The sequence below is a fragment of the Pygocentrus nattereri genome, chromosome 14, assembly GCF_015220715.1.
Source record: "Pygocentrus nattereri isolate fPygNat1 chromosome 14, fPygNat1.pri, whole genome shotgun sequence".
NCBI lineage: Eukaryota > Metazoa > Chordata > Actinopteri > Characiformes > Serrasalmidae > Pygocentrus > Pygocentrus nattereri.
The window spans coordinates 22,202,501-22,227,919 of NC_051224.1; the positions used below are offsets into that span (position 1 = coordinate 22,202,501).

The 25,419-nt window shown below is 41.2% G+C and overlaps 1 protein-coding gene across 1 annotated transcript in view; it reads left to right on the top strand.

Moving 5' to 3' along the window:
* ppfia3 (PTPRF interacting protein alpha 3) overlaps positions 1 to 25,419 on the top strand; it is an 85,102-nt gene that overhangs the window by 30,560 nt on the left and 29,123 nt on the right. The window contains exons 11-24 of the mRNA XM_037544869.1: positions 3,714 to 3,848; positions 5,450 to 5,533; positions 7,115 to 7,246; positions 7,550 to 7,612; positions 8,054 to 8,133; positions 8,465 to 8,630; positions 12,359 to 12,552; positions 14,886 to 15,126; positions 17,316 to 17,449; positions 20,385 to 20,536; positions 21,191 to 21,284; positions 21,409 to 21,490; positions 21,577 to 21,777; positions 24,495 to 24,557. Of these exons, the coding sequence (XP_037400766.1) occupies positions 3,714 to 3,848; positions 5,450 to 5,533; positions 7,115 to 7,246; positions 7,550 to 7,612; positions 8,054 to 8,133; positions 8,465 to 8,630; positions 12,359 to 12,552; positions 14,886 to 15,126; positions 17,316 to 17,449; positions 20,385 to 20,536; positions 21,191 to 21,284; positions 21,409 to 21,490; positions 21,577 to 21,777; positions 24,495 to 24,557 (1,821 nt within the window). The remainder of the gene's footprint in view (positions 1 to 3,713; positions 3,849 to 5,449; positions 5,534 to 7,114; positions 7,247 to 7,549; positions 7,613 to 8,053; positions 8,134 to 8,464; positions 8,631 to 12,358; positions 12,553 to 14,885; positions 15,127 to 17,315; positions 17,450 to 20,384; positions 20,537 to 21,190; positions 21,285 to 21,408; positions 21,491 to 21,576; positions 21,778 to 24,494; positions 24,558 to 25,419) is intronic.

Consider the following 25,419-nt stretch of genomic DNA (forward strand, 5'->3'; position numbering starts at 1 on the left):
AATAAAAATGACTCAAATCAGCTAAGTATAAAAAATGAAACATTAATGATAAAAATAGAAAATGTAAAACAATTATTAAAATATAGCTAACATGTAAAATTTTATTAAATCAAAAGAGGATAAATAAAACAAAAGGAGGATAAGATATTAAAATTACTAAAATAATAAAATAATCATAATTAAAATAATAAGAAGAATATTAGTAATAACAAATAAATACACAAATGAATAAATAATAAAATAATGAAAATAAGTCAATAAAAGGAAAAAAATCAGGTAAAACATTTTTGACCAGGGGTGCCTAAACTTTTGCATACAGCTGTGTAAGACTGTGCTCTATCTGAGTCAATGTTACATGATATCTCAAATCTGTGTGGTCATCAGTCGGCCACGTTAACTGGTCATCGCTTTAACACCCCTAGTGTAGTGTGATAGGAAGTTCAGGAAGGATTCAGTCATCTTGTTTTTTTTTTTTTCTCTTTACTGGACCACAGCGTGAATTTGTCAAACAGTCTGCAAAGAACTTCATTCACTTGTAGCATTCGGAGCGTTAATCCATCCCACGCTGGCATTCCAGCGGTCACCACAGACAAAACAAAGCAAGTAGGACAAAGGACAAAACAAGCCAAGTGAACCAAAGGGTTCCGAACATGACGGCAGTACATCTTACGAAATATCTGCTGTCGTAGGGCGTAGCGGTTTGGGGTTTGACTCTCTGTGCTGAGAGCTCTCAGATGTGGATTTGAAGAATTTTGTTTGGGGCTTCTGTGTAAAGTCTGGACTCGTATCCCTTTGCCTTCAACAACATGGAACGGATTTTGCAGAGAGATTTATGATGCTGGGCTTTTTTATGTCTCCTCAGCTCAGCACGACTTTATGTATCTGTATTTATCTCAACCTCTTAAACTTCCCGCAGTCATTATAGTGATTATATCAGTCATTGGTTAGGGTTATCAGCATAGGCAGCAACTACAGGAGGGTATTTGGCCATTCGCCCCGTCAAAACTAACTTTTTTCTCCAACACGCAAGGTTGCCAGATTCACAGGTCTTCTTGACTAATCCAAATGGTCTGAAAGAGCGGTGCAGTTGAATTTAATACAATCTTGGGGTGCAGACTGTTTTACAAAGACAATTAGAGTGTATACGAGTGATACAAGTTTATATAAGATTATTTTAATTAATGTGTTTTTAAACCCTGTTTCAGATGTTTACGTTTGGACACATTTTGGGTCAGTTTCAGGTTCTGGTGGGCTTTAAGTGATCTTTTTGCTGTTCTGTTGCAGGGCAAGAGAGACATGGTCACTGGTACAGTTCACACTACAGTGCTCTATACTGTGCTGTACACTGTGTGCTACGCTGTGCACAATACTTTGTTCTATACTGTGCTCTACACTGTGTACTGTACTGTGCGCTACAATGCGCCCTACACTGTGTACAATACAGTGCACAATATTGTGTTCTATACTGCGCACTTCACTGTGCCCCACAATGTATACTATACTATCCACAATACTGTGTACTATACTGTGCACTACACTGTGCCCCACAGTGTGTACTGTACTGTGTGCAACAATGTGTACTATACTGTTCACTCAACTGTGCTCTACACTGTGTACTATGCTATGCAGAATACTGTGTACTACACTGTGCACTACAGTGAGCCCTACATTGTGTACTACACTGTGCAGAGTATCATGCACTATGCTGTGCACAATAGTGTGTACAATACTGTGCCCTACAGTGTGCACAATAGTGTGCACTACACAATGTACTAAGCTGTGTCATACACTGTGCACTACAATGAGCCCTACATTGTGTACTACACTGTGCCCAGTATCATGCAGTATACTGTGTACAATAGTGTGTACAATACTGTGCCCTACAGTGTGCACTATACTGTGCCCTACACTATGCACAATACTGTGTCCTACAATGTGCACTACAATGAGCCATACATTGTGTACTACACTGTGCCCAGTATCATGCACTATACTGTGTACAATAGTGTGTACAATACTGTGCCCTACACTGTGCACTATACTGTACCCTACACTATGCACTATACTGTGTCCTACACTGTGCACTACAATGAGCCATACATTGTGTACTACACTGTGCCCAGTATCATGCACTATACTGTGTACTATAGTGTGTACAATACTGTTCCCTACACTGTGCACTATACTGTGCCCTACACTATGCACTATACTGTGTCCTACACTGTGCACTACAATGAGCCATACATTGTGTACTACACTGTGCCCAGTATCATGCACTATACTGTGCACAATAGTGTGTACAATACTGTGCCCTACAGTGTGCACAATAGTGTGCACTACACAATGTACTATGCTGTGTCCTACACTGTGCAGTACAATGAGCCCTACATTGTGTACTACACTGTGCCCAGTATCATGCACTATACTGTGTACAATAGTGTGTACAGTACTGTGCCCTACAGTGTGCACTATACTGTGTCCTACACTGTGCACTACAGTGAGCCCTACATTGTGTACTACACTGTGCCCAGTATCATGCACTATACTGTGCACAATAGTGTGTACAATACTGTGCCCTACACTGTGTACAATAGTGTGCACTACACAATGTACTATGCTGTGTCCTACACTGTGCACTACAATGAGCCCTACATTGTGTACTACACTGTGCCCAATACCATGCACTATACTGTACATAATAGTGTGTACTACACTGTGCCCAATACCATGCACTATACTGTACACAATAGTGTGTACTACACTGTGCCCAATACCATGCACTATACTGTACACAATAGTGTGTACTACACTGTGCCCAATACCATGCACTATACGGTACCCAATAGTGTGTACTATACTGTGCCCAATATTGTACACTGTACTGTGCACAATAGTGTGTACTATACTGTGCCCTACACCGTGTACTATACTTTGTACTACACTGCACTATACCGTGCCCTACACCATGTCCTATACTTTGCCCAGTACTGTGCACTATACTGTGCACTATATTGTGTACTATACTGTGCCATGCACTGTGTACTATATTGTGCACAATACTATATACAGTATTATGCCCCACATTGTGTACTATACTGTGTTGAATGCGTGGGTCATGCACACATACAGCGATCATGCTGTTGGGCAGAGCAGGAAGAAAGTTATACAGAACCGAATGGGTAAACAGTCAAATCAGATCAGCCACTCTGCTCAAAAATATAACTTCAGAGAACAGGTATATCTGTTCATGGACAGCTTTCTGACAGAAATGATCTGTAGCACACAGTGTTTAAGTAGTAGTTCATTTGTTAGCAGTGAATGACAGACTTTATGTTTTTGAAAGTCTGGTGGGTTTTTCTGTTTTTATTCTAATAGCTTATTTCGCTGTTTTCTGCTGCGTTATGTACACGGCTCTTCCTCTGTTCCAGTAAATACCTTGTGTTTCACTGCTGCTCTGCTCGCGAGGCCTCTGTGAAATCTCTGCCATGTTAACATGAGCGCTGAAATGAAGAGCAGCGTCGCAGTGCACTGTGCTTAAAATAAAAATATTTTCACTTAACAATGATAACATCCCCCTGTTTTTAGGTCAGGTTGGTTCTCATGGTGCAGAATCAGTGATCAGTATTGCTGGGAAAATTTTATGACTCAATTACATCTTAAAATTCTCTCTTTCTTTCTCTCTCTCTCTATCTCTGTCTATCTCACTTGTGTAGAGTGAGGAGAAGAACAGGCAGTTGCAGGAACGTCTGGATGATGCTAAGCAGAAGCTCCAGCAGACACTGCAGAGAGCCGAAACACTGCCGGAAATCGAGGCTCAACTCGCTCAGAGAGTGGCTGCTTTAAACAAGGTACTGACTCTACACTGACCACTCACACTGACTGCACACTGCCCACTCACACTGACTATCCACTGAGCACTCACACTGACTACATACTGACCACTCACCTTGACTGTACACTGACCACTCACACAGACTACACACTGTCCACTCACCCTGTCTACATACTGATCACTCGCCTTGACTATACACTGACCACTCACACTGACTACATACTGAGCACTCACCCTCACTATGCACTGACCATTCACGCTAACTACACACTGACCACTCACACTGACTTCATACTGACCACTCACACTGACTATACACTGACCACTCACACTGACTATACACTGACCACACACACTGACTACACACTGACCACTCACCCTGACTATACACTGACCACTAACACTGACTACATACGGACCACTCACACTGACTCCACACTGACCACTCACCCTGACTACACACTGACCACTCACACTGACTACACACTGACCACTCACCCTGACTATGCACTGACCACTCACACTGACTACACACTGACCACTCACATTGACCACTCACACTGACTACACACTGACTACTCACTGACTATACACTGACCACTCACACTGACTATACATTGACCACTCACATTGACACACTGACTATACACTGACCACTCACACTGACACATTGACTATACACTGACCACTCACCCTGACTATACACTGACCACTCACACTGACTGCACACTGACCACTCACCCTGACTATACACTGACCACTCACACTGACTACATATTGGCCACTCACCCTGACTATACATTGATCACTCACACAGACACACTAACTATACACTGACCACTCACATTGACACACTGACCACACACACTGACCACTCGCCCTGAGTATACACTGACCACCACACTGACACACTGACGATACACTGACCACTCACACTGACTATACACTGACCACTCACACTGACACATTGACTATACACTGACCACTCACCCTGACTATACATTGACCACTCACACTGACTACACACTGACCACTCACACTGACACATTGACTATACACTGACCACTCACCCTGACTATACACTGACCACTCACACTGACTACACACTGACCACTCACCCTGACTATACACTGACCACTCACACTGACTACATATTGGCCACTCACCCTGACTATACATTGATCACTCACACAGACACACTAACTATACACTGACCACTCACATTGACACACTGACCACACACACTGACCACTCGCCCTGAGTATACACTGACCACCACACTGACACACTGACTATACACTGACCACTCACACTGACTATACACTGACCACTCACACTGACTACACACTGACCACTCACCCTGACTATACACTGACCACTCACACTGACTACATACTGACCACTCACACTGACTATACACTGACTGGGCACACTGACTGCACACTCACCACTCTCTGAACACACACTTGTGTGTGTGTAGAAAAAGCACAAACATCTGAGGAGAGTTCATTTCAACAAAATAATCTTTAGTCTTTCTCCCTCTGCGTGCGTCTGTCTCTCTCCCTCTCTTTCTCTCTCTCTGTCTCTCTCTCTCTGTTCCTCTTCCTTCTGGCGCAGGCTGAGGAGCGCCATGGCAACTTTGAGGAGCGACTGCGACAGATGGAGGCACAACTGGAGGAGAAAAATCAGGAGTTGCAGAGAGTGAGTCATGCTTTTTCCTTACCTCTCTCCCTATCTTTCTCTCTCTTGATCCCTCTCTCTCCTTTTCTCTCCCTCTCCCTCCCTATCTATCTCTCCCCCTCTCTCTCTCTCTCGGGGGTATTTGGTGGTGTTTAGGGGTCTTCGCTGGCATTTTGAGGTGTTTGGGTTTTTGGTGTTGTTTAGGGCTATTAGTTTTATTTTGAGTTTTTTTGGTGCTGTTTTGGAAGTGTGGTGTATTTGGTGATATTGTGGGGTGTTTACTTGGGGGGTATTGTTTTAGGGGTATTAGTGTTATTTTGAGTTTTGTTTGATGTTTTTGGCATATGTGGTGATGTTTTGAGGTGTATACTTGGGGGTATTTTGGGGTATTTAGTATTGTTTTAGGGGTATTAGTGTTATTTTGAGTTTTATTTTAATGTTTTTGGCATATTTGGTTATGTTTTGGGGTGTTTACTTCTGGGTGTTTTGGGGTATTTAGTGTTGTTTTGGGGTATTAGTGGTGTTTTGAGGGTTGTTTGTTGATGTTTTGGAAGTGTGGTATATTTGGTGATGTTTTGGGGTGTTTACTTGGGGGTATTGTGTTTAGGGGTATTTGGTTTTGTTTTAGGGGTATTAGTGGTATATTGAAGTGTTTTGGAAATTTAGGCATATTTGTTGATGTTCTAGAGTGTTTATTTGTGATGTTTAGGGGTATTTGCAGGTGTTTTGGGGTGTTTGGGGGAGTGTTTGGTGGTGTTTTGCTGGAAATTATGGGTTTATTTTTGGGGGCAGTGTTGAGGCAGTTGGAAGAAGTTTATTTTTAAAATGGTGAGCTGATGTGCATATTAAAAGTGAAACAGTCTCTCTCTCTCTCTCTCTCTCTCTCTCTCTCTCTCTCTCTCTCTGTTGTTCTTTCTCTGTGTCCCTCACTCGTGTTCTTGCTCTCTCCCTCCCTTTGTCTCTCTCTATATGCTCCTGTGTGTGTGAGCTTGTTTTGCATATACCTGCGCATGTGAGGGGAGTGTGTCATTTTTCTTGTTTACATTTTCTCGACGTGTGTTTTCGTTTACATTTTCTCTGTGTTGTTTTTGGGGTATTCGTGGTGTTTTGAGTTTTTTTGATGGCGTTTTAGAAGTTTTTGCCATATTTGGTGATGTTTTGGGGTGTTTACTTGGGGGTGTTTTGAGGTGTTTGGGGGTATTTGTTGGTGTTTCAGGGTGTTTGGGGGTAAATGGTGTTGTTCTAGAGGTATTAGTGGTATTTTGAGGGTGTTTTGGTAGTTTTTGGCATATTTGGTGATGTTTTGGGGTGTATACTTGGGAGGTTTGGGGGGTATTTGCAGGTGTTTTGGGGTGTTTGGGGGGTATTGGGTGGTGTTTTGCTGGAAACTATAGTGTTCTTTTTGGGGGCAGTGTTGAGGCAGTTGGAAGAAGTGTATTTTTAAAATGGTGAGCTGATGTGCATCTTAAAAGTGAAATTTCATTATTCATTATTATATCATTTCCTAAAGAATCCTAATCAAATATAATTTTTATGAAGATTAAAACACATTATTCTTTCTCTCTCTCTCTCTCTCTCTCTCTCTCTCTCTCTTTTCCCCAGGCGAGACAGAGAGAGAGAATGAATGATGAACATAATAAGCGTCTTTCAGACACGGTGGACAAGCTGCTGTCCGAATCAAATGAGCGTTTGCAGCTCCACCTGAAGGAGCGCATGGCCGCACTGGAGGAAAAGGTGAGTTCACTGACTGTTCAATCTCATTTATAATTAGCAATGAAGGCTACATCACAATCAGTTTTATTTGTAGTTGCTTTTCCTTGTTGTTCTTGTTTGTTTCTTTACTCTCTTAGATGAAATCTTGTCCTTAATTATGTTAATCTTTCAGATTGTACACGCAGGTAGTGTGTGTTCGTTTCTCTGAGTGTGTGTGAGGTGCAGGTGTTTGACCCTCTGCTCCTCCCATTATTGAACGAAAGGACCATTTCGATTTAAAGCAAAGCTTCAGTTGCTGACGGTGTGAAACTCTGTGTCCCTCAGAACGCGCTCTCTGAGGAACTGGCCAATATGAAGAAGATCCAGGACGACCTGCTGGCCAACAAGGTGGGTTCCTCTCTGAGACCATCTGCAGGACTGAGCAGTACACAGACGTTCTTCTGATTACCCCTTTCCACTCTCTTCTTCTTTCTTTTCCTTTCCTTGCCTTTTGTCTCATCACCGTTCCTCTCCTTCTTCCTTCCTGTTATTTCCTTCCTTTTCTTTATTTTCCTTCTTGCTCCTTTTTTCATCTATTCCTCCCTTTCCATCTCCTCTTTCCTTTCCCTCTCCTCTTTCCTTTGTTTTCCTTTGCCTCTCCTCTTTCCATTCCCTCTCCTCTTTCCTTTCTTTTCCTTTCCTTTGCCTCTCCTCTTTCCTTTCCCTCTCCTCTTTCCTTTCCTTTCCTTCTCTTTCCTTTCCACTCCACTCCACTCTCCTCTCATTTGTGGACCTTCCTTTCTTCTTTCTTTTCTCTTTTCCTTTTCTCTCCCTCTTTCCTTTCCTCAGGATCAGCTCATTGCGGAGCTGGAGCGGCTTCAGGCAGAGCTGGATCAACTCAGAGGAAGGCCAGGCTCCTCCTACTCCCGGTAAGCCCCTCCCTCTCTCTGCTGTCCCAGACACTTTGAAGATCATCTGTATTAAAGGAAAAGTCCATCGGTTTAAGCTATTATCTCTCTGCTGCATTCATACATTCATTCATGCTACATTCAACGTGTGGCTGATTATTACAGACCATGATTTTTGATTTGTCTCGAGTCAGTAAACTTTCATAGTGGAGACCCAAAACACACTCATAATAAAAGCTACTGTGCTGAGTTCATTTGTGTCTTAGACATGTATTATCAGTCCCCATTTATTGAAGGGTCACTGTACAGCTCTGTGCTGCTTTTTCTTATCCTCCTCCACTGCCCTCTGCAGGTCTCTCCCAGGCAGTGCTTTGGAGCTGAGGTATTCCCAGGGGGGCGGATCCTTACCGGCAGGCTCCACCTCTCACATGGATCACTATGGCAGCACCGGCTCAGGGGGCGTGGTCAGACGGGCGCACCGTGGGCGCTGGGGCGTTGCCAGGGAGGACGCCAGCAAGGTGAGAGAGGAGCTTCAGTTAGCCTTCATGACCGTGCCTTAGACTGGCTTCAGAAAAATGCATGGAAAGAATGTTTCACTCATGTAGATTTGAAGGGGTCATGTAAATAGCATGATCTAACAAAGCCACAAATTCATAGATTTTTATATTTTTCCAAGACCACCACTGCACCAATAACTGTGGGGGTGATTTAAAGGAGAAATGGCCAAAGGCTCATGTTAGAAATTCAGCTGGAAGAGGCAGGAGACTGGATCTTCAGATTCCGAGTTCTGTTCACATGCCTGCAAAGAATAACCAATATGGAAAAAAATATATTCCATATGTATTTATCAAATGAGAAATCTTGGTATTGTTTTTGACTCAGATCTCAGATTTGATAAACAAATCAACTCTGTGGTAAAGAGTAGTTTCTTCCAGCTCAGAAGCATTGCAAAGCTTAAGCCTTTTCTCTGTTTCTCTGACCTGGAGAAAGTTATTCATGCCTTCATTTCTTCCAGACTTGATTATTGTAATTTGTTATATATAGGGATTAATCAGTCTCTATTGCAACGTCTGCAACTAGTCCAGAATTCTGCTGCCAGGTTACTGACTAGAACTAAGAAAAGAGACCACATCACTCCAGTGCTCGCTTCTCTACATTGGCTACCTGTCCAGCACAGAATACAATTTAGTAACAATAAGTGCTGTTATTTGTTTTTAAGGCACTAAATAAGCTTGCCCCTCTTATATTACAGACCTGCTAACACCCTCAACCTGTCAACATTCTCTTAGATCATCTTCTCAGAACTTGCTCACTGTTCCCAGGACTCGGTTGAAACTTAAAGGTGATCGTGCATTTGCAGTTTATGCTCCGAGACTTTGGAACAGTCTTCCGCCCGATATTCGCCAAGCCACTTCTATCTCTGTGTTTAAATCAGGTCTAAAAACATACTTTTACAAACTTGCATTTGAATAGCAGGAGACTATAGTGATGTGAGGTGCTGCTAGTTTTTTTTCTCTCTTTCTTCTAAGCTCTTTTTACATGTTACTTTCGTTACATATTTTATAAGGTTTAGGAGTGTTTATGGGAATTTTTGACCATTCTTCCAGAAGCGCATTTGTGAGGTCAGACACTGATGTTGGACAAGAAGGCCTGGCTTGCAATATCTGCTCAAATTAATCCTAAAGGTGTTCTCTCGGGTTGAGGTCAGGACTCTGTGCAGGCCAGTCAAGTTCTTCCACACCAAATTCGCTCATCTGTGTCTTTATGGACCTTGCATTGTGTCCTGGTGCGCAGTCATGTTGGAACAGGAAGGGGCCGTCCCCAAACTGTTCCCACAAACTTGGGAGCATGAATTTGTCCAAAATCTCTTGGTCTGCTGAAGCATTAAGAGTTCCTTTCACTGGAACTAAGGGGCCGAGCCCAATTCCTGAAAAACAACCCCACACCTTAATCCCCCCTCCACCAAACTTTACACTTGGCACAATGCAAGTACCGCTTTCCTGGCAACCACCAAACCCAGTCTCGTCCATTGGCTTGCCAGACGGAGAAGCATGATTCATCACTCCAGAGAACACGTCTCCACTGCTCTAGAGTCCAGTGGCGGCGCTTTACACCACTGCATTCCACACTTTGCATTGCGCTTGGTGATGTAAGGCTTGGATCGAACATCTTGGATTGTTCTAATACCACTGACAGTTGACTGTGGAATATTTAGTAGTGAGGAAATTTCACGACTGGACTTTCATGACTGACATCCTATCACGGTACCACGCTGGAATTCACAGAGCTCCAGAGAGCGACCCGTTCTTTCACTATTGTTTGTAGAAGCAGTCTGCAGGCCTAGGTACTTGGTTTTATACACCTGTGGCCATGGAAGTGATTGGAACACCTGAATTCAATGATTTGTATGGGTGACTGAATACATTTGGCAATATAGTGCATGTAAGCAGTAAGACACTCACACTCAATGTATTTCAAATATATCAGATCATTACTGCATTTTTACAGAGTATCAATAGCTACAAAATTTTATTTTGTCATGTTAATTGTTCATTGGCTAATATTTAAAATTAAGATCCTGGAATGCAAATTAATTTCAAAAGGTATCAAACCTTTTGAAGTGCATTAGACAGGACTTGGATATTTTCATATTTTTTCTAATGTATTTAATACATATATTTACATACATTTATTTTGATATAGTACATTCGTATATGTAATATTTCTCCAAACATTTTAAGGAAAATATATTTTAGAATATATTTGGTTAATATATATCACTGTTTCAATGAATACGTAGTTTAAGTAGAGCTACTGGGGGTCAGCGGAGGGAGCAAGGGGTGTAGATGAAGGTGGACGGCAGGAGGTGAAGGAGGAAGGGGCAAAGGTTGGGGAAGAAGCTGAAGGAGGGAGGATCAAAGGGTCGGGGAAGAAGGTGAATGGGGTCTGGGGTCAGGGGATGGTGGAGATGTTCCCACCTCAGGATGACAATACATACAACTTCAAACAACTGTAAGACGATACAGCTGACTAAAAGCACATGTGAACGGAGAATACTTTCTGTTTGATGGAGTTAATCATCTGAAAGGTTTAAGAGCTGACATCACAACAAGGGGATACACTGTGTGGCCTTTGGCTTTATTTCCAAAGTAACCATCACTAATATTGGCAAATAAGACCTTCGTGCTGCACTTTGTTTGAGATTCTGCCTAAAACAGTTTAATCACCTGACTCAAAATACTGTGCCATTATTTAAGAGAAGCCTGTCAGGTTGTATGGCTAAAGAGTCTCTTTCTATTTCCCTCGTTATATCAAAAACAGGGCTACAATAATAAATAATAAATAAACGTCAATAAATGGGGGTGAGTGGAGCTAAACGGCTAAAAATGAAAGGTTAACATAGTTTCTAATCACTCGCCTAGAACTTTCCATTAATTTTGGAAAGTAGAAGGGTATATTTCACTAAAGAAGTAAAGAAAACTCACCTGTTTTGGGAGGCAGGATGCTAACATTACTGCTACTGAGTGCTGATTGGTTAGCATTACTGCTACTGAGTTCTGATTGGTTAGCATTACTGCTACTGAGTTCTGATTGGTTAGCATTACTGCTACTGAATGCTGATTGGTTAGCATTACTGCTACTGAATGCTGATTGGTTGGCTCATTGGCTCATTGGCTGTTCCCGCTCATTGATGTCATGAACATACATGAGATACCCTTTTGAACTTCTACAACTCGAGTTTAAAAGCTCTTAAAAATATAACAGCACTGTTAAGATGTTTTATGCTATTCTTTGTTCAGGAAATGAATGTATTTTATATTAAAATGTTTAAGCTCCATCCCATTTATTTTGGACTCGCTCAGGAGCGCCCTCTAGTATTTGAGAAACATAGAAGACATTACAGGATGGTCATTTCTCCTCTCTGCCAGTTCTCTGACTGTGTGCTGATTCACTGAACTGATTTTTCGGGTTCTGCTGGAGACCAGCGCTTGGAGACCAGTTTGACCGTTTCTGTTGCATGAACTTGCAGCGCCTTGACATGAACAATAACGACTTCTTTGACAAAAACTTATGTAGGGTTCAGAACTCTTTGTTGACACATGTGATATTGTTTTCCTCTAAATTAACCTGGCTAAGCTTTAATATGGCAAGTCATTGCAAACCGACAAAGGAAACGTATTGAAACGCTTTGAAAAGCCAGGTGTCCCCAGACTAACCCCCCTCTTCTCTGCCCAATGTGCTGCAGTACGGAGACTGGGACAGCGGCGCTCTGCTGGGTCCGGGGTTCGAGGGTGGAGTTGAGGGCGGATGCTCGGACGACGAGGAGGACCGCGAGACGCTGTTCGGCTCGGAGCTCCTGTCCCCCAGCGGACAGACGGACGTCCAGACGCTGGCCATCATGCTTCAGGAGCAGCTGGAGGCCATCAACAAGGAAATCAAGTGAGGAGAGGGGTCAAAGCAGAGGGACCTAACAGGATGTGAATGAGTGGGACGGTTTAAATGAGAGGTTTATGTTAAACAGCCGCGAGAGCACAAAGAGCTACAGTCCTGAGGTCACAGTGAGGGAGGAAGTTCCCTCTCTCCTTCTCTCTTTCTCTTTCATCACTTCAGTGTAATTTTTATTATGTAGCATCCAGTGTTGTTTTCATTTGGAGTTTTATTTGGATGCTGATTATCCTGATATTTAAATATGAGTTTTTGGTCTCACTTAAGTATGAAGTTACGTGACAGCTATATTGTCACTTCTCAGAAGAAAACGTCATAGCTCCAGAACTTTGAATGGGAATTAATGAAACTATATTTTTTAGCAAGTAATTTTGGAGGTTCTCTTTTAGTTCATTCATCATGAAATCTTAACACAAATTAATGAGCAACTATTTTCAAATAATTTTAAAAAAGTAAAAAGTACAAAATGGAAATGGTATTGTCCCAACTGAAAAGATTATTTTTATATTTCCATTTTTGTTGTTTTTTTTCCTTTTTTAATACAGAATTTGAAAACTCTAGGTGTCCTTTGCACTGTGTTGAAATTAATTAGACCAACAGAAATGGTCTGAAATGACATTTTTAAACATCTTGTTCTAATAACTTCTATTACAAGTAAAGAAAGTTTTTTTCTTCTTTAGTTATCATTTTGAAGACATGACATTTCATTCTGATCTTCAAACAAACTGAAATTAATTCAGAATCACTGGCCAATTGTGCACACAAAGGATTTAGACCTCCACATTTTATCCATCCATGCAGTGAAACACCCACATGCATGCACACTAGTGAACACAGACAATAGGGGGCAGTGAGCACACTTGCCCGGAGTGTTGGGCAGCCCTATCCGCAACACCCAGGGAGCAGTCGGAGGTTAGGTGCCTTGCTCAAGGGCACTTAAGTCATGTCCTGTTAGCTCAGGGGATCAAACCAGCGACCTTCTGGTCACATAGCTGGTTCCCTAACCACCAGCCGATGAATTGTTAACAGCTGTCCTATAAACTTTATTAACAGTGTTGTTGATTGAATTTGTGATGAACTAATAACAATTTGATAGATTTTTTTTCTAGTTACTTTTTTGTGCTCGACATTTTATTGCATTTTACATTATGTTTTACAACAGGAGTGGGTGGGTTGGGGTATGGGTTGGGGAAGGCAGGACGGTGAATACACACAAAAAAATAAATAACTAAATAAAAAATGCATAAACAACATAACTGAGCAACATTATATAAGTTAATTGGACACTAAGGTTCCTGAATAGAGTCACATAAATTCTCCTAGTTTCTTCTTGTTGACTGTTTTGCCTCACTAAGCTTTCCTGTAAGATTCCATCCAAACCATAATCTGAAAACTAGAATTTCCTAGCTGAAAACTGTGGGCTGATCCAAAGTTGCAAGACAGTTTTCTTTGTAGCTGTAAAACCTGCCATCACCATCCTTCGCTGAATTGAAGAAAACTGAAGAGCCGTCATTTAAAAGACTTTAATGTGGCAACAGTGGATCACTGAGATCAAGTGCTTTAGATGATATATCTACTTTAGGGGTCCATAAATCTGCTACTTTAGAACAATCCCCAAACATATGCGTAAGTGTACCAGGTGCAGAGTTACAAATATTACAGGTATAACTAGAAATACGTTTCATTTGATATGTTCTGTGAGGTTTTGCGTATGTGAACTGTTTTATAACAGATAAACCGATGTGCTTGATTTAATTATTAAATTTGTGGAGCATCATTCTGAAAGTATTACTGAGTTCAGTATTACAGTACCTCTTGTTCTGGCCTATTTCATAACTTAAAAAGCTTAGAAGTCTAAAATTATTGATATTTCTATTCAGGCATATGCAAAAGTTTGGGTGCCCATGGTCAAATTCCATGTTTTGTTCAGTGAAAACACACTCCTGCACATTTTAATGCATGGTTACTGTTTAACATATTTGGAAAAAAATAAGACATAACGTGCTCTATTGTGCTCTAAAATTAGCATAAAATGCCATAATTAAGTTCTTCCTGGTAGAGGATGTGTTGACTTATTTGTACTAATGCCATGTCATGTGACCTGCTTTTTCCCCTCAATGGACATTCAATTTACATTACATAACTATTTAACTAATTTCGTAATAGCATAAGTACTTATGTATTAAGTTGTGAAATAAATAACACATACATTAGATTTACATTCAGTGTCGTTCTCTATGAAACTTACAGACACAGGTGCAATATGGATTGAACACTTTCTGCATTTTAAAGATCTCTCTCTCTCTCTCTCTCTCTCTCTCTCTCAGGCTGATTCAGGAGGAGAAGGAGAACACAGAGCTGAGGGCTGAGGAGATTGAGAGCCGGGTCAGCAGCGTGGCTCTGGATGGACCCCCGGTGCCCCCTTCCTCTCTGGGTCGGGACGCCAGCGGCAGAACCTTCATCCCTCCATCCCTCACCTCCTCCACACTTGCCTCCCCCTCTCCCCCCAGCTCGGGACACTCCACGCCCCGCCTGCCCCACTCCCCTGCACGCGAAACTGACCGACAGGTACATGCGAGTGTGTGTAAATCCACATTGCAGGTACACGCAGATTCTGCATTAGGAATAGTTCAGCAAAAAACACAATTTTCAGCACATTTTTTCTCTATAATTTTGGTGTCGTCCCATCTACAAAACATGTTTGGTGTCTGGAGTTTGCTTCTGTAATTTTAACACTGGAGCTAAGAGGCTAGTCTAAAACAAGCATAAACCCCAAGTAGCATCAGACTTCATCACACACTCGCCTCAAAGCGTGTGGAGGTGTTCAGTTTCTCTAATAGACTAGATTATGTGGTTTCTCACGCTGTATGACACACTGTTATCTATAAACATGGACTAAAGTACATTAGCATAGTTCAAATCAGCAGCAGCTTGAATTTTGTTCATACTTTTCTCCATGTTTATAAATAGCAGTATGTCATAAAGTGTCAATTCCATATATTCATACATGCTTAGATGTCACGTTAGCTGTTTTCAGAATCAGAATTGCTTCATTTCGCCAAGTATGTTACACATAGAAGAAATCAGCCTTGGTGAGTCGCACATGCATGAGATGTAACATACTAAACAGACCAGACAAGCAAACGGACTGTTAAGAAGTATTTAGTTAAAGAAAAATTAAAATAAAAATGCACTAAATAGAATAAAGAATACTGAATAATAAAGGGCCACAGAGAGGAGCTAAAGAGATGCTTGAATAATTTGCAGTGATGCTTCAGCACAGATTAGAATGGCATAATGGAAAAGTCAGGATCTGCCAAATTAATGTGTATTGAGAAAAGATGAGCTCTCATGATTAAGTGAACCATAATTTGCTTTTTACTCAACCAATTTGCATCAAATTTGTTTTGTTATAATTGTCAGACACTGAGTTAAGTCATTTTTAGATTTACATGTAGATCCGATTATGATTAACATGTTTATGATCTAGATTTAAAAAGCTTTAGATTTAATGTTCCTAAACATTAGTGCTAAATTAACTGTCGTAAAAAAATGTGGGATTAATGCGAATACATACCAGATTTAAAAACAAGTGTAGGAAGCTCAGAAACTGGCATGAAATGCCAAGCAGGTTTCTTTATTTTGGCAGTTAATTTACGAGTGTGTACGTATGGGGTGCTAAAAAGTCAACTGAAAAAATAAATACATATCGCTGTTGTCAGAAGAAAACCTTGTATCTCTGAAATGGTAACTTTTACAGGAGATGGATAAAACCTACTTTACTTTCAATGTAAGTCAATGGAACCAAACGTTTTTCCAGTTCATTTTACATCATTTCTTTTGGTCCGTTCATCTTGAAATTTACATGCAGTGTAAAGGCCCACAGGTATTTTTAAATTATGTCAAAAACTGAAAAATGTCAAAAATGGAGATACAGGTTTACAGTGATATTTGACCAGATGGACCAGTTGGAATTCCTACATGCCTACACCAGCAAAAACACAAGTGTCACACCCATCAGCAAACCCATCAGTGTGTAAACGACTTCTAATCTATTAATCTATGGCATATAAAAGCCTCAAAACACAGTATGAAGGTGCTAATCTAATGTGCATGTTCCAGATCAGATTAAGGTACGGCTGGAGTTAATAATAATAACAAATAGTATAAATAAAACAGTTCAACTATAGTTTACATCACGTTAACTTATGGGTTATAAAATAAAGCTTAATACAAAAAAGTGAAAAAAACATTTACACCAGTCTGTGCTCATCATATATACACAATAATTGCGCAAACATAAGTGTTGACCACTGTGTTCTCCCCGTTATATAGTCCTGTCCAGCCTCCTGAGTGCTCTGCATTTAAATAGTACAAATTTGGACAGTGCCTTTCTTAAACTGCCACTCTGTAATTGCACTGCAATGTGGAGTGACGTGGTACTGACCACCCCAAGATGGTGGTAATTTGATATGCCTGACTGAACCAAACATGGCATTGGTGTGTTTGTATGTCTGTGGTCACTTTAGCATGCCCATAAGCTGTATTCACAGTTCCGCTGTGCAAGTATACCAAATCTGACTTTATTGCAGAACTTCTGATTGTTGAGACTTGTGTATAGTTAGGTTATAAGTAGCTTTTAATGGACATCTATGCAGTTCAACACAAGAGGGAGTGTGTTATGGTCAGAAACTTGAACTTTTCCTTGAAATGAACTATTCCTGTAAATGAGCGACTCAATTTGCTTCATTCTTCAGAACAACAAGGAAGACGACAGGTCACTGGCCCTGCTGGACTCCACCCCTCCCCCCACCCCTCGTGCACTGCGACTGGACAGGATGAGCCACACCCACCCTGGTGCTATGCTGGACGATAGCCGTGAATTCCGCAGGTCAGTCAGCTGTCAAAAAGTGATTTTTTTGTGATTCTTAATTCCAATTATTTGATAATATCAAGCTAATTATTTTTATGTAAAAAACTATTAGCTCAGGCCTTGCAGAAATGGTGTCACACCTGAAAACAAAGACGGTATTTAAGGCCCATTCACACTGAGTCTGATGTTTACAGATAGCAAAAATATGTCATATTGAGTAATGAACTAACAGACTGTGATGCTGTGTATATGTTTTAATTAGAGCCTGCTCGATTTTATGTGTTCTGTGGATCTGTTAACAATCAGGCTGACCAGCCAGAGCTTGTTGTAGCCCACCTGTGCCCAAATGTGCATCAAGATGGTGGCTGAACGGCTCATCTTGCTTGCAGCAGAGCAGAAATACGACAAGCAGCACACAGACTATATATATAACTTAAGGTTAAAAAATATATATGAGCTGAAAGGCCACAGCTGAAAGTCTGGGAATGATGATGACATTACAGTGGCTGTATATAGCCATTCTTTTAGTGATGGGCCGATCCACATTTTTCCTTTCCTGTGCAATTCCGATACACAACTGCCAATGCCAGTACAGATTCCGAAACAAGAGCTCTTTTCAACTTAAATATTATCATTATTATTATTGTGTTTGGTACACTGTTAATAATTAGAGGTCATCTCAACTCAAGATGGCGTTGTAACTGACTACATGGCTTTTCTTGAGTTGACTCAACTTGAGGACACCAGAGTTCAGCCAACTCAAACTTCTTAGTTGAGTCAAAATTTCTATTCATTTTTAGTTGCGGATCTCAGTGAGGTAAATAAAATGAACTTGTTTTTATACGCAACTTCCCCACTAGCCAGGACTCTGTCCATCACACAATCCTGCTAGACGTTTTTCCTCTTGAGTAAACACTTACGGATGGCTGTGGCTTTGCTGGGGCTCAAACTCACAACTTCCTGTTGGGGTGATTGCTTAGTCCAGTGCACCACTCAGGAACAGATGAAGCAGCTCAGATTGTGTGTCTACAAATGTTTAAAACACTGGAGAAAAAATGTGTCATTTTAACTTTAAAGCATCGTCTCATGTGCTGCAGCTGTCTAATGACTCATCCCAACATCAGGAGGTTGTGAGTTTGAATCCCAGCAATGCCACAGCTGTCCATATCCAGAAAGTACAAGAGGAGAAGATGCCAGATGGGGAAATTGAGTAAAAAAACACAAATTCAGTTCTTTTTATCTAACTGAGATGCAAAGCTAGAAACAGTAGCTGAGAGAATTTTTGACTCAACTAAGAAGTTTGACCCATGTGAACCTCAAGTTGAGTCACCTCAAGAAAAGCCATAAAATCAGTTACTATATCATTTTAAGTTGAGCTGACTTCTAATTTTTTACAGTGAACTTGTGTTTAAGGTCTTTAACCTTCAAATCAATAAGCATGGGGCAGTCATGGGCTGGAGGTTAGGGAACCAGCCTTGTGACCGGAAGGTCACTGGTTTGATCCCCAGAGCTGACAGCACATGACTGATGTGTCCTTGAGCAAGACACCTAACCCCCAACTGCTCCCCGGGTGCTGTGGATTGGGCTGTCCACCGCTCCGGGCAAGTCTGCTCACTACCCCTAGTGTGTGTGTGCTCACTGCTGTGTATGTGGTGTTTCACTTCATGGATGGGTTAAATGTGGAGGAGAAATTTACCCGTTATGGGACTAATAATGGTCTCTTAATCTTACTATCTGTAATGGAGGCCGCAGCTGATTTGTTAGTGTGTGATCCCCTGCTCTTTTTCACCTGATGTACCGCACTCTGTAGTGTGTATGTTTCCAAGTTCACCCAGTGTGCAGTGAGACTTGTAAGTGACACTGTACTCACTTCTGATGTCCAAATATCAGTTGTGTAACATCCAGCTAACTGCGCCACTAATGGTGATGACACCCAGTTGAACAGTTCAGGTATAACAGTTTCTGAATCTCTGAAGGGTTCTAAGGGCTCTAAGTTCTCCAACAGGCTGCGAGATCCAACATTTTCGTCTACAGTGGTTGGTCATTGAGTATAATGAAGTTGAGCATCTTCTCTCTCTCCCTGTAGCCTTTGGGTTGTGTGCCGGAAGTTTGTCGCATTTCTGGGAAGCTTCAGCGAGAGTCGCTGCCTGGCTGTGTCTGCCTGTCTATTGGCTAGTGTGCACTCCTTGTACTGTTTCACGTGAAATCCCTGCAGGTGCTGGTTGTATTGTCTGATGCAGCCGTACTTCCACCCCTCGGCTCACTGGTTTACACACATTACAAGTAGTGGTCTTGGTTTTTGGCATTTCCAGACTAAAATATCTCCAAACAAACGATTTTTTAGTCAAACCAACTATTGCTTGTGTTATTTGCTCACTCCGTTACAGACTGAAGTAGTTGTGGGTCCGTGGTAAGATGTGGAATGGAATCTGGATTAGTAAGTGGCTCGGCCCTCTTTGTCCAATATCTGATTAGTGGATTATGTCAATATTGGTCCAATCTCTGGTTTTTAGTTTATCTAGGTACATCCTGGTCTGTTTATCTCCATGAAACATTTATCAGTAGGAGAAGAGGGTTGATGAGAAGAGCAACAAGCAGAAGCAGAGTCTCTCATTCCCTCCAGAATCACTTGCACAGCTTCAGTTCCTGTACGAGGCAGCGGAACTCCACCTGTTTTTTTCTGTAGAATGGGGTGAACCCAGTGTGTGTAACAGGAGTATTTAAAAGGAAGAAAATGAGTTTATCATTGCTGCTTCTCAAGGAATCCACTTCTTCTTCTTCTTCAATCTTCTTCTTGCATTTTCAGAGTGTTTACATTTAAAACGCTTCAGCTTTGATGTGAAGGTCCCACAATGTTAAAATTTACATACGTTTTTTTTTCCATACTTGATGTGAATAAGGTTTAAGTCTGCATGGTTCAGATAATGCCAGAACCTCTTCTCTCTCTCCACAGCCTTTCAGCAGATGGCAGCAGCTCCAACAGCAGTCAGGATTCCCTCCACAAGGCCAGCAAAAAGAAAAGCATCAAGTCTTCCATCGGCCGACTCTTCGGCAAGAAGGAGAAAGGAAGAATGGGTCAGCCGGGCCGGGACTCCGCCTCACTGGGTGAGCTGAGATGCTAATAATCTAATAATCTGAATAATATATAATCTAAAGGCCACTTCAACACAAACGTACAACAGTCACCTTAAAACTTAATTTTCAGCCTTTTTTGTTATTTATGTATCAAAATAAGGGTGATGAGTGCATTGAGAAATCACATTATTAAAGTAGAAACACGCAGCTTTCATAATCTCCATAGAACAGCACTGACGAATAGAGTGGCATTCTCTGCACATAAACCTAAGGTCACCATGCCCAGTACCCAGCGTGGGCTAGAGGGGTATAAAGCTCCCCCAGCACTGGGATGGAGCAGTGGGACTGTGTTCTCTGGAGTGATGGAGCTCCATCCAATCCGTTTGGATGAGTTGAAGTGAGCCAGAACTGACCATCCAACATCAGTCCCTGACCTCACTGATACTCAGTCAAATCCTCACAACAATGTTCAACATCTAGTGTAAAGCTTTCCCAGAAGTGTAGAGGCTGTTACTGCAGCAAAGAGGGACAAACTCACTATTAGCATCATTTGAGTAGAAACGCTAGGGAAGCAGATATAATTGCAAACATTTTGCACAGTAAAGTCTATAAGCTATTTTATGCTTTTAAGTATTACTATGTAGTGTAGTGGTTTCTGACCTTTGACCTCTGTTTCTGTTTAAGCTTCTACTCCCTCTGATGACCTCGGCTCTGTCGACCCTCTGGGTCTCACCAAGATGGCCGGGCCTGTGGACAAAGATCGCCGCAGCAAGAAGAAGTACGGCAGACTTTGAATCCCCATCTGAACAGTATATCTGTTCACTGTTCACTCAGTTATTCTGCTTCTGATTGTGATCTGACGTTGGCTTTTTAATAAATATGAGGATGTTTTTCTTTTTCAGGCACGAGCTGCTGGAGGAAGCATGTCGGCAGGGGCTTCCATTCGCTTCCTGGGACGGACCTACGGTGGTGTCTTGGCTGGAGGTGTGTTTTGACATACCATTTCCACATGTTTTACCCGATTTTGGCTGCTTTTGGTTATAGTTTCATATATATTCTCTCTCTCTCAGCTGTGGGTGGGCATGCCGGCGTGGTATGTGGCAGCGTGTCGTGCTAACGTGAAGAGCGGAGCGATCATGGCTAACCTGTCGGACACCGAGATCCAGAGAGAGATCGGCATCAGTAACCCCCTGCACAGGCTCAAACTGAGGCTCGCCATCCAGGAGATGGTGTCCCTGACCAGCCCTTCGGCTCCAGCTAGCACACGCTCTGTACGAACGCATGCAGTCTAAAACCACATACAGTAAAACCTCCCATGCAAAAATTTAATGCACTTGTTTTAGAACAACATGAATCATCTTTAGCTAATGAGTCCTTTGCACTGGGACTTAACTTTCTCACACATATTTGATTGAAAATTTATTAGGGAGCATCTTATTGAATTCACTTTGTAAAGAGTTACAGTACTTCCATTTTCAATACTTCCATGTTTAACTTTTTCTGACATTGGAAAAATATGAACATAATATTTGAACACTTAAAATAATACAAGAAGGAAATGTAGAATGCAGGAAAGAAGAAAAAGAGTGGACTGTTAAACTTAACCACAATCTCCCTGAAGATAAGAAATCAAAAGAATCCCAGATCTTTTCAAATCGACTGAAGCTACATTTACAAGCCTCATTGCTTAAATCTGATCTCTCTGACTCTGTAGTTCACACTTGTTTAGGTAAGTGATTGAAATCTGTCATTAATGTGAGTGAACCGGTGTCCTGAAATGACCCGCATGGGCACATCCTACTCAGTAACGTCATGTGAATGAATCACGTGCATCATCAGCACAAACTAACGAGCAGAACGAGCTTCGCTGAAAAGATAATTAACTCTGATCAGCTCTGAGCTTCATTCAGAGCCAGACGAAGGAGAAAAGGTGAGATGAGCTGCTTTTCCACCAGTTACAGGCTTTAACTTCTGTTTGGCGCTGTTGCCATGGTAACCGCTCAGGTTAGATTGGAAAAGATCAGGTTTGTGTCCACACAGCTCTGAAAACATCAGATCTGAGTCACATTAGGGCAAAATTCTCCCTAGATGTAAAGAATTTGTTAGCTCTGCAAACCACTGTCTAGGAGATAAGTTGAGTCCCAGATGCTCCAAATATAACAGGGACTGGATCTGGCTCCAGCTGTTCCCAAAGCATGTCTGAAAAAGCTCTGAAAATTCCTGTCAAGAACTTGTAAAGCTTGGGACAAAGTGCATAGCAATGTCAAAAAGACACACATAGTAACACTCATATCAGATTTTTCTTTTACAGTATTTGAAAATCCCAGCCTTTACAATGTGTGAAAATGATGTGATGAATCGATCAAAGAAATGATCCACAATTACTTTAAATAAAATATTGTTATATAAGTAAGGGCCTGTAAGTGGCCCCCTTTTATCCCTCACTACTATAACAACACTTACTTATGAGTTTCGTGTTAGTTATGGTAGTTATCGAATAGTTCATAGTATTTAGTGATTGTTATAAAACATAGCTCCAATTCTAAGGTCTGATTGGCTGAGCCGTGTTTGAAGCCACTGTAAAAAAGCTTGATTTACATCTATATGATCATACACATAAACAGTTCTGTAAACTGGTGTGCTGTTCCTGGACTAATCTTTTTGCTTACAAACCACAGTTTACTGTTAGCTGTGTTTCTTGAGTTGATCGTTTGTGATTGTGATTATTATTAATTATCACTTCAATAATTTATTGAATATTGGTGTATCGGATTGTATTTGTCATAGTTTTATGAAAGCAATAAGCTACTCGAGACCATGAGTTGGAGTAATTTTATCAGAATTCAAGGCTAGATGTAAAACAGCATCTTGTTCACTCTTAAAAAAGATGTTCATCAAGGGTTCTTCAGTAAAGGAACGGTTCTATTTAGAACAAACAAATAACAAAACACCATATGTCCGACATGCTAACTTTTCAGGAGATAAACTCTTTAAGTACAGGTTTATTATTCACTTGTTATGATTAATTATAAGCTACACTTATACAAAAAGATGGTTCTTCAGGGGTTCTTTGTTACAACCATGAGTAAAGAACCATTAGTTCTATATGGAATAATTTGCATGATTGAATGGTTCTTTGCATAGTGAAATGGGTCTTCAGATTGATGGAGAATGAAAATGGTTCTTCTTTATGTTTATGATAAAAGAGCCATTTTTGGTGCTGTCTAGAACCATTTTTAGAAAGGATCCATGTAGAACCATATACAACACATTCTCAATCAGTCTGAAGAACGATACCACCTTGCAGAGATCCATATAAGCATGAAGTGATTCTATATAGAACGCATTGTTACCAAAGAAGCCTTTAAGAACCATCTTTTCAAAGAATGCAGCTTATAATAAATCATAAAACAAGTGAATAATAAGCCTGTAGTTTTAAAGCTTAACTTTAAAACATTTTTATTCTTCTCCTAAAAAGTTAGCATGTTGGAAATATGATGTTTCAGTGTGACTGGGGTGCTAGTGGGTAGCACTATTGCCTCACGGCAAGAAGGGCTTGGGTTCAATTTCCCAGCCGGGCAACCAGGATCCTGGAATTTGTTGAGTCTGTGTGGGTTTCCTCCCACAGTTCAAAGACATGGTGTCAGGCTAACTGGAGATATTAAATAGCCCCTAGGTGTGAATGTCTGCCCTGTGATGGACTGGTGACCTGTCCAGGGTGTTTCCTGCCTTCCACCCAATGAGTGCTGCTCTAGCACTCCTATAACCCAGGACATAGCAACTTAGATAAAACGTGTGAGTCATGAGTTGCAGCATTATAATGGTGCGAAATATGACTTCCATAAATGTCATGAAGTGCAACAGCATTTTAGACACATTCCAATAATAACACTCAGATATTGCATATCAGTGAATGAATTTTATGAATGCAACCCATGCTCATGCTGTTCTGTCTGTTTTGTGTTTGTCTGTTTGTGTGTGACTGCAGTCGACCAGTAACGTGTGGATGACCCACGCTGAAATGGAGTCCCTGACCGCAGCCACCAAACCAGTTAGTAAACTTCATTTTATAACAGAAGTGCTTTGCTTATACAAATTAAAACAACTCAGCAGTTTTTCAGCCTGATCTCTGTCTGCTGCTCTATATTGTGCTACAGGTACTGATTTCTGTGCTTGTACCTGTAATTAATCCAAGCTCACTTTATATGGAAGCTGTTTGGAAGCTGTTTGCCATGGTTAAATGTTTGAAATATTAAAAACCCAGGAACATTGCTCTGATATATTTCTATACCAACACAGTCAGTCTTACAGAATTAATGAGTAGGAGGTTGAATTTGGTAAAGCTTTGCTGTTACTCTCCTGCTGATGGTACATATTCAACACTCATGTTATTTTTCCTTTTGCTGTATTTACACTGTCTGTGTTTACATGCAAAGATTTTCTCCGATCCGATTAAATACATTCCGATTATAGATGAAGACCGATGAGTTTATCTGACACTACTCCTTAATCTGATGGAAAATCTGTTAGCATGCTCACTACAAGTAATCCGGTGCAAAATTACACTCATGCGTAGAGAACCACTTAGTGTAGACGTTACCATGACAACCAGCATCACCTGAATCCAGTCAGGGTGAGATGAGCAGCAGTGAGCAGCACTTGTGTTTTTAATTGCTTTAAAATCCTTCACACGTCCTTATTTAAGAAGGCCGAGAGGAAGACGTCGTGTTCTGAGACACATACGCTGGACGTCTGTCCCACCACCATTTTTTAAACATCAGAGCATAAACTTCGTCTCCTCTGCAGACCAGTTTCTTCTCTGCCATGTTGAACGTTATAAACTTTCACGGTGACGCAACGCACATGCAGAACAGACTTAAACTTTCAGATTGGGAATGTAATCAGATACAGCA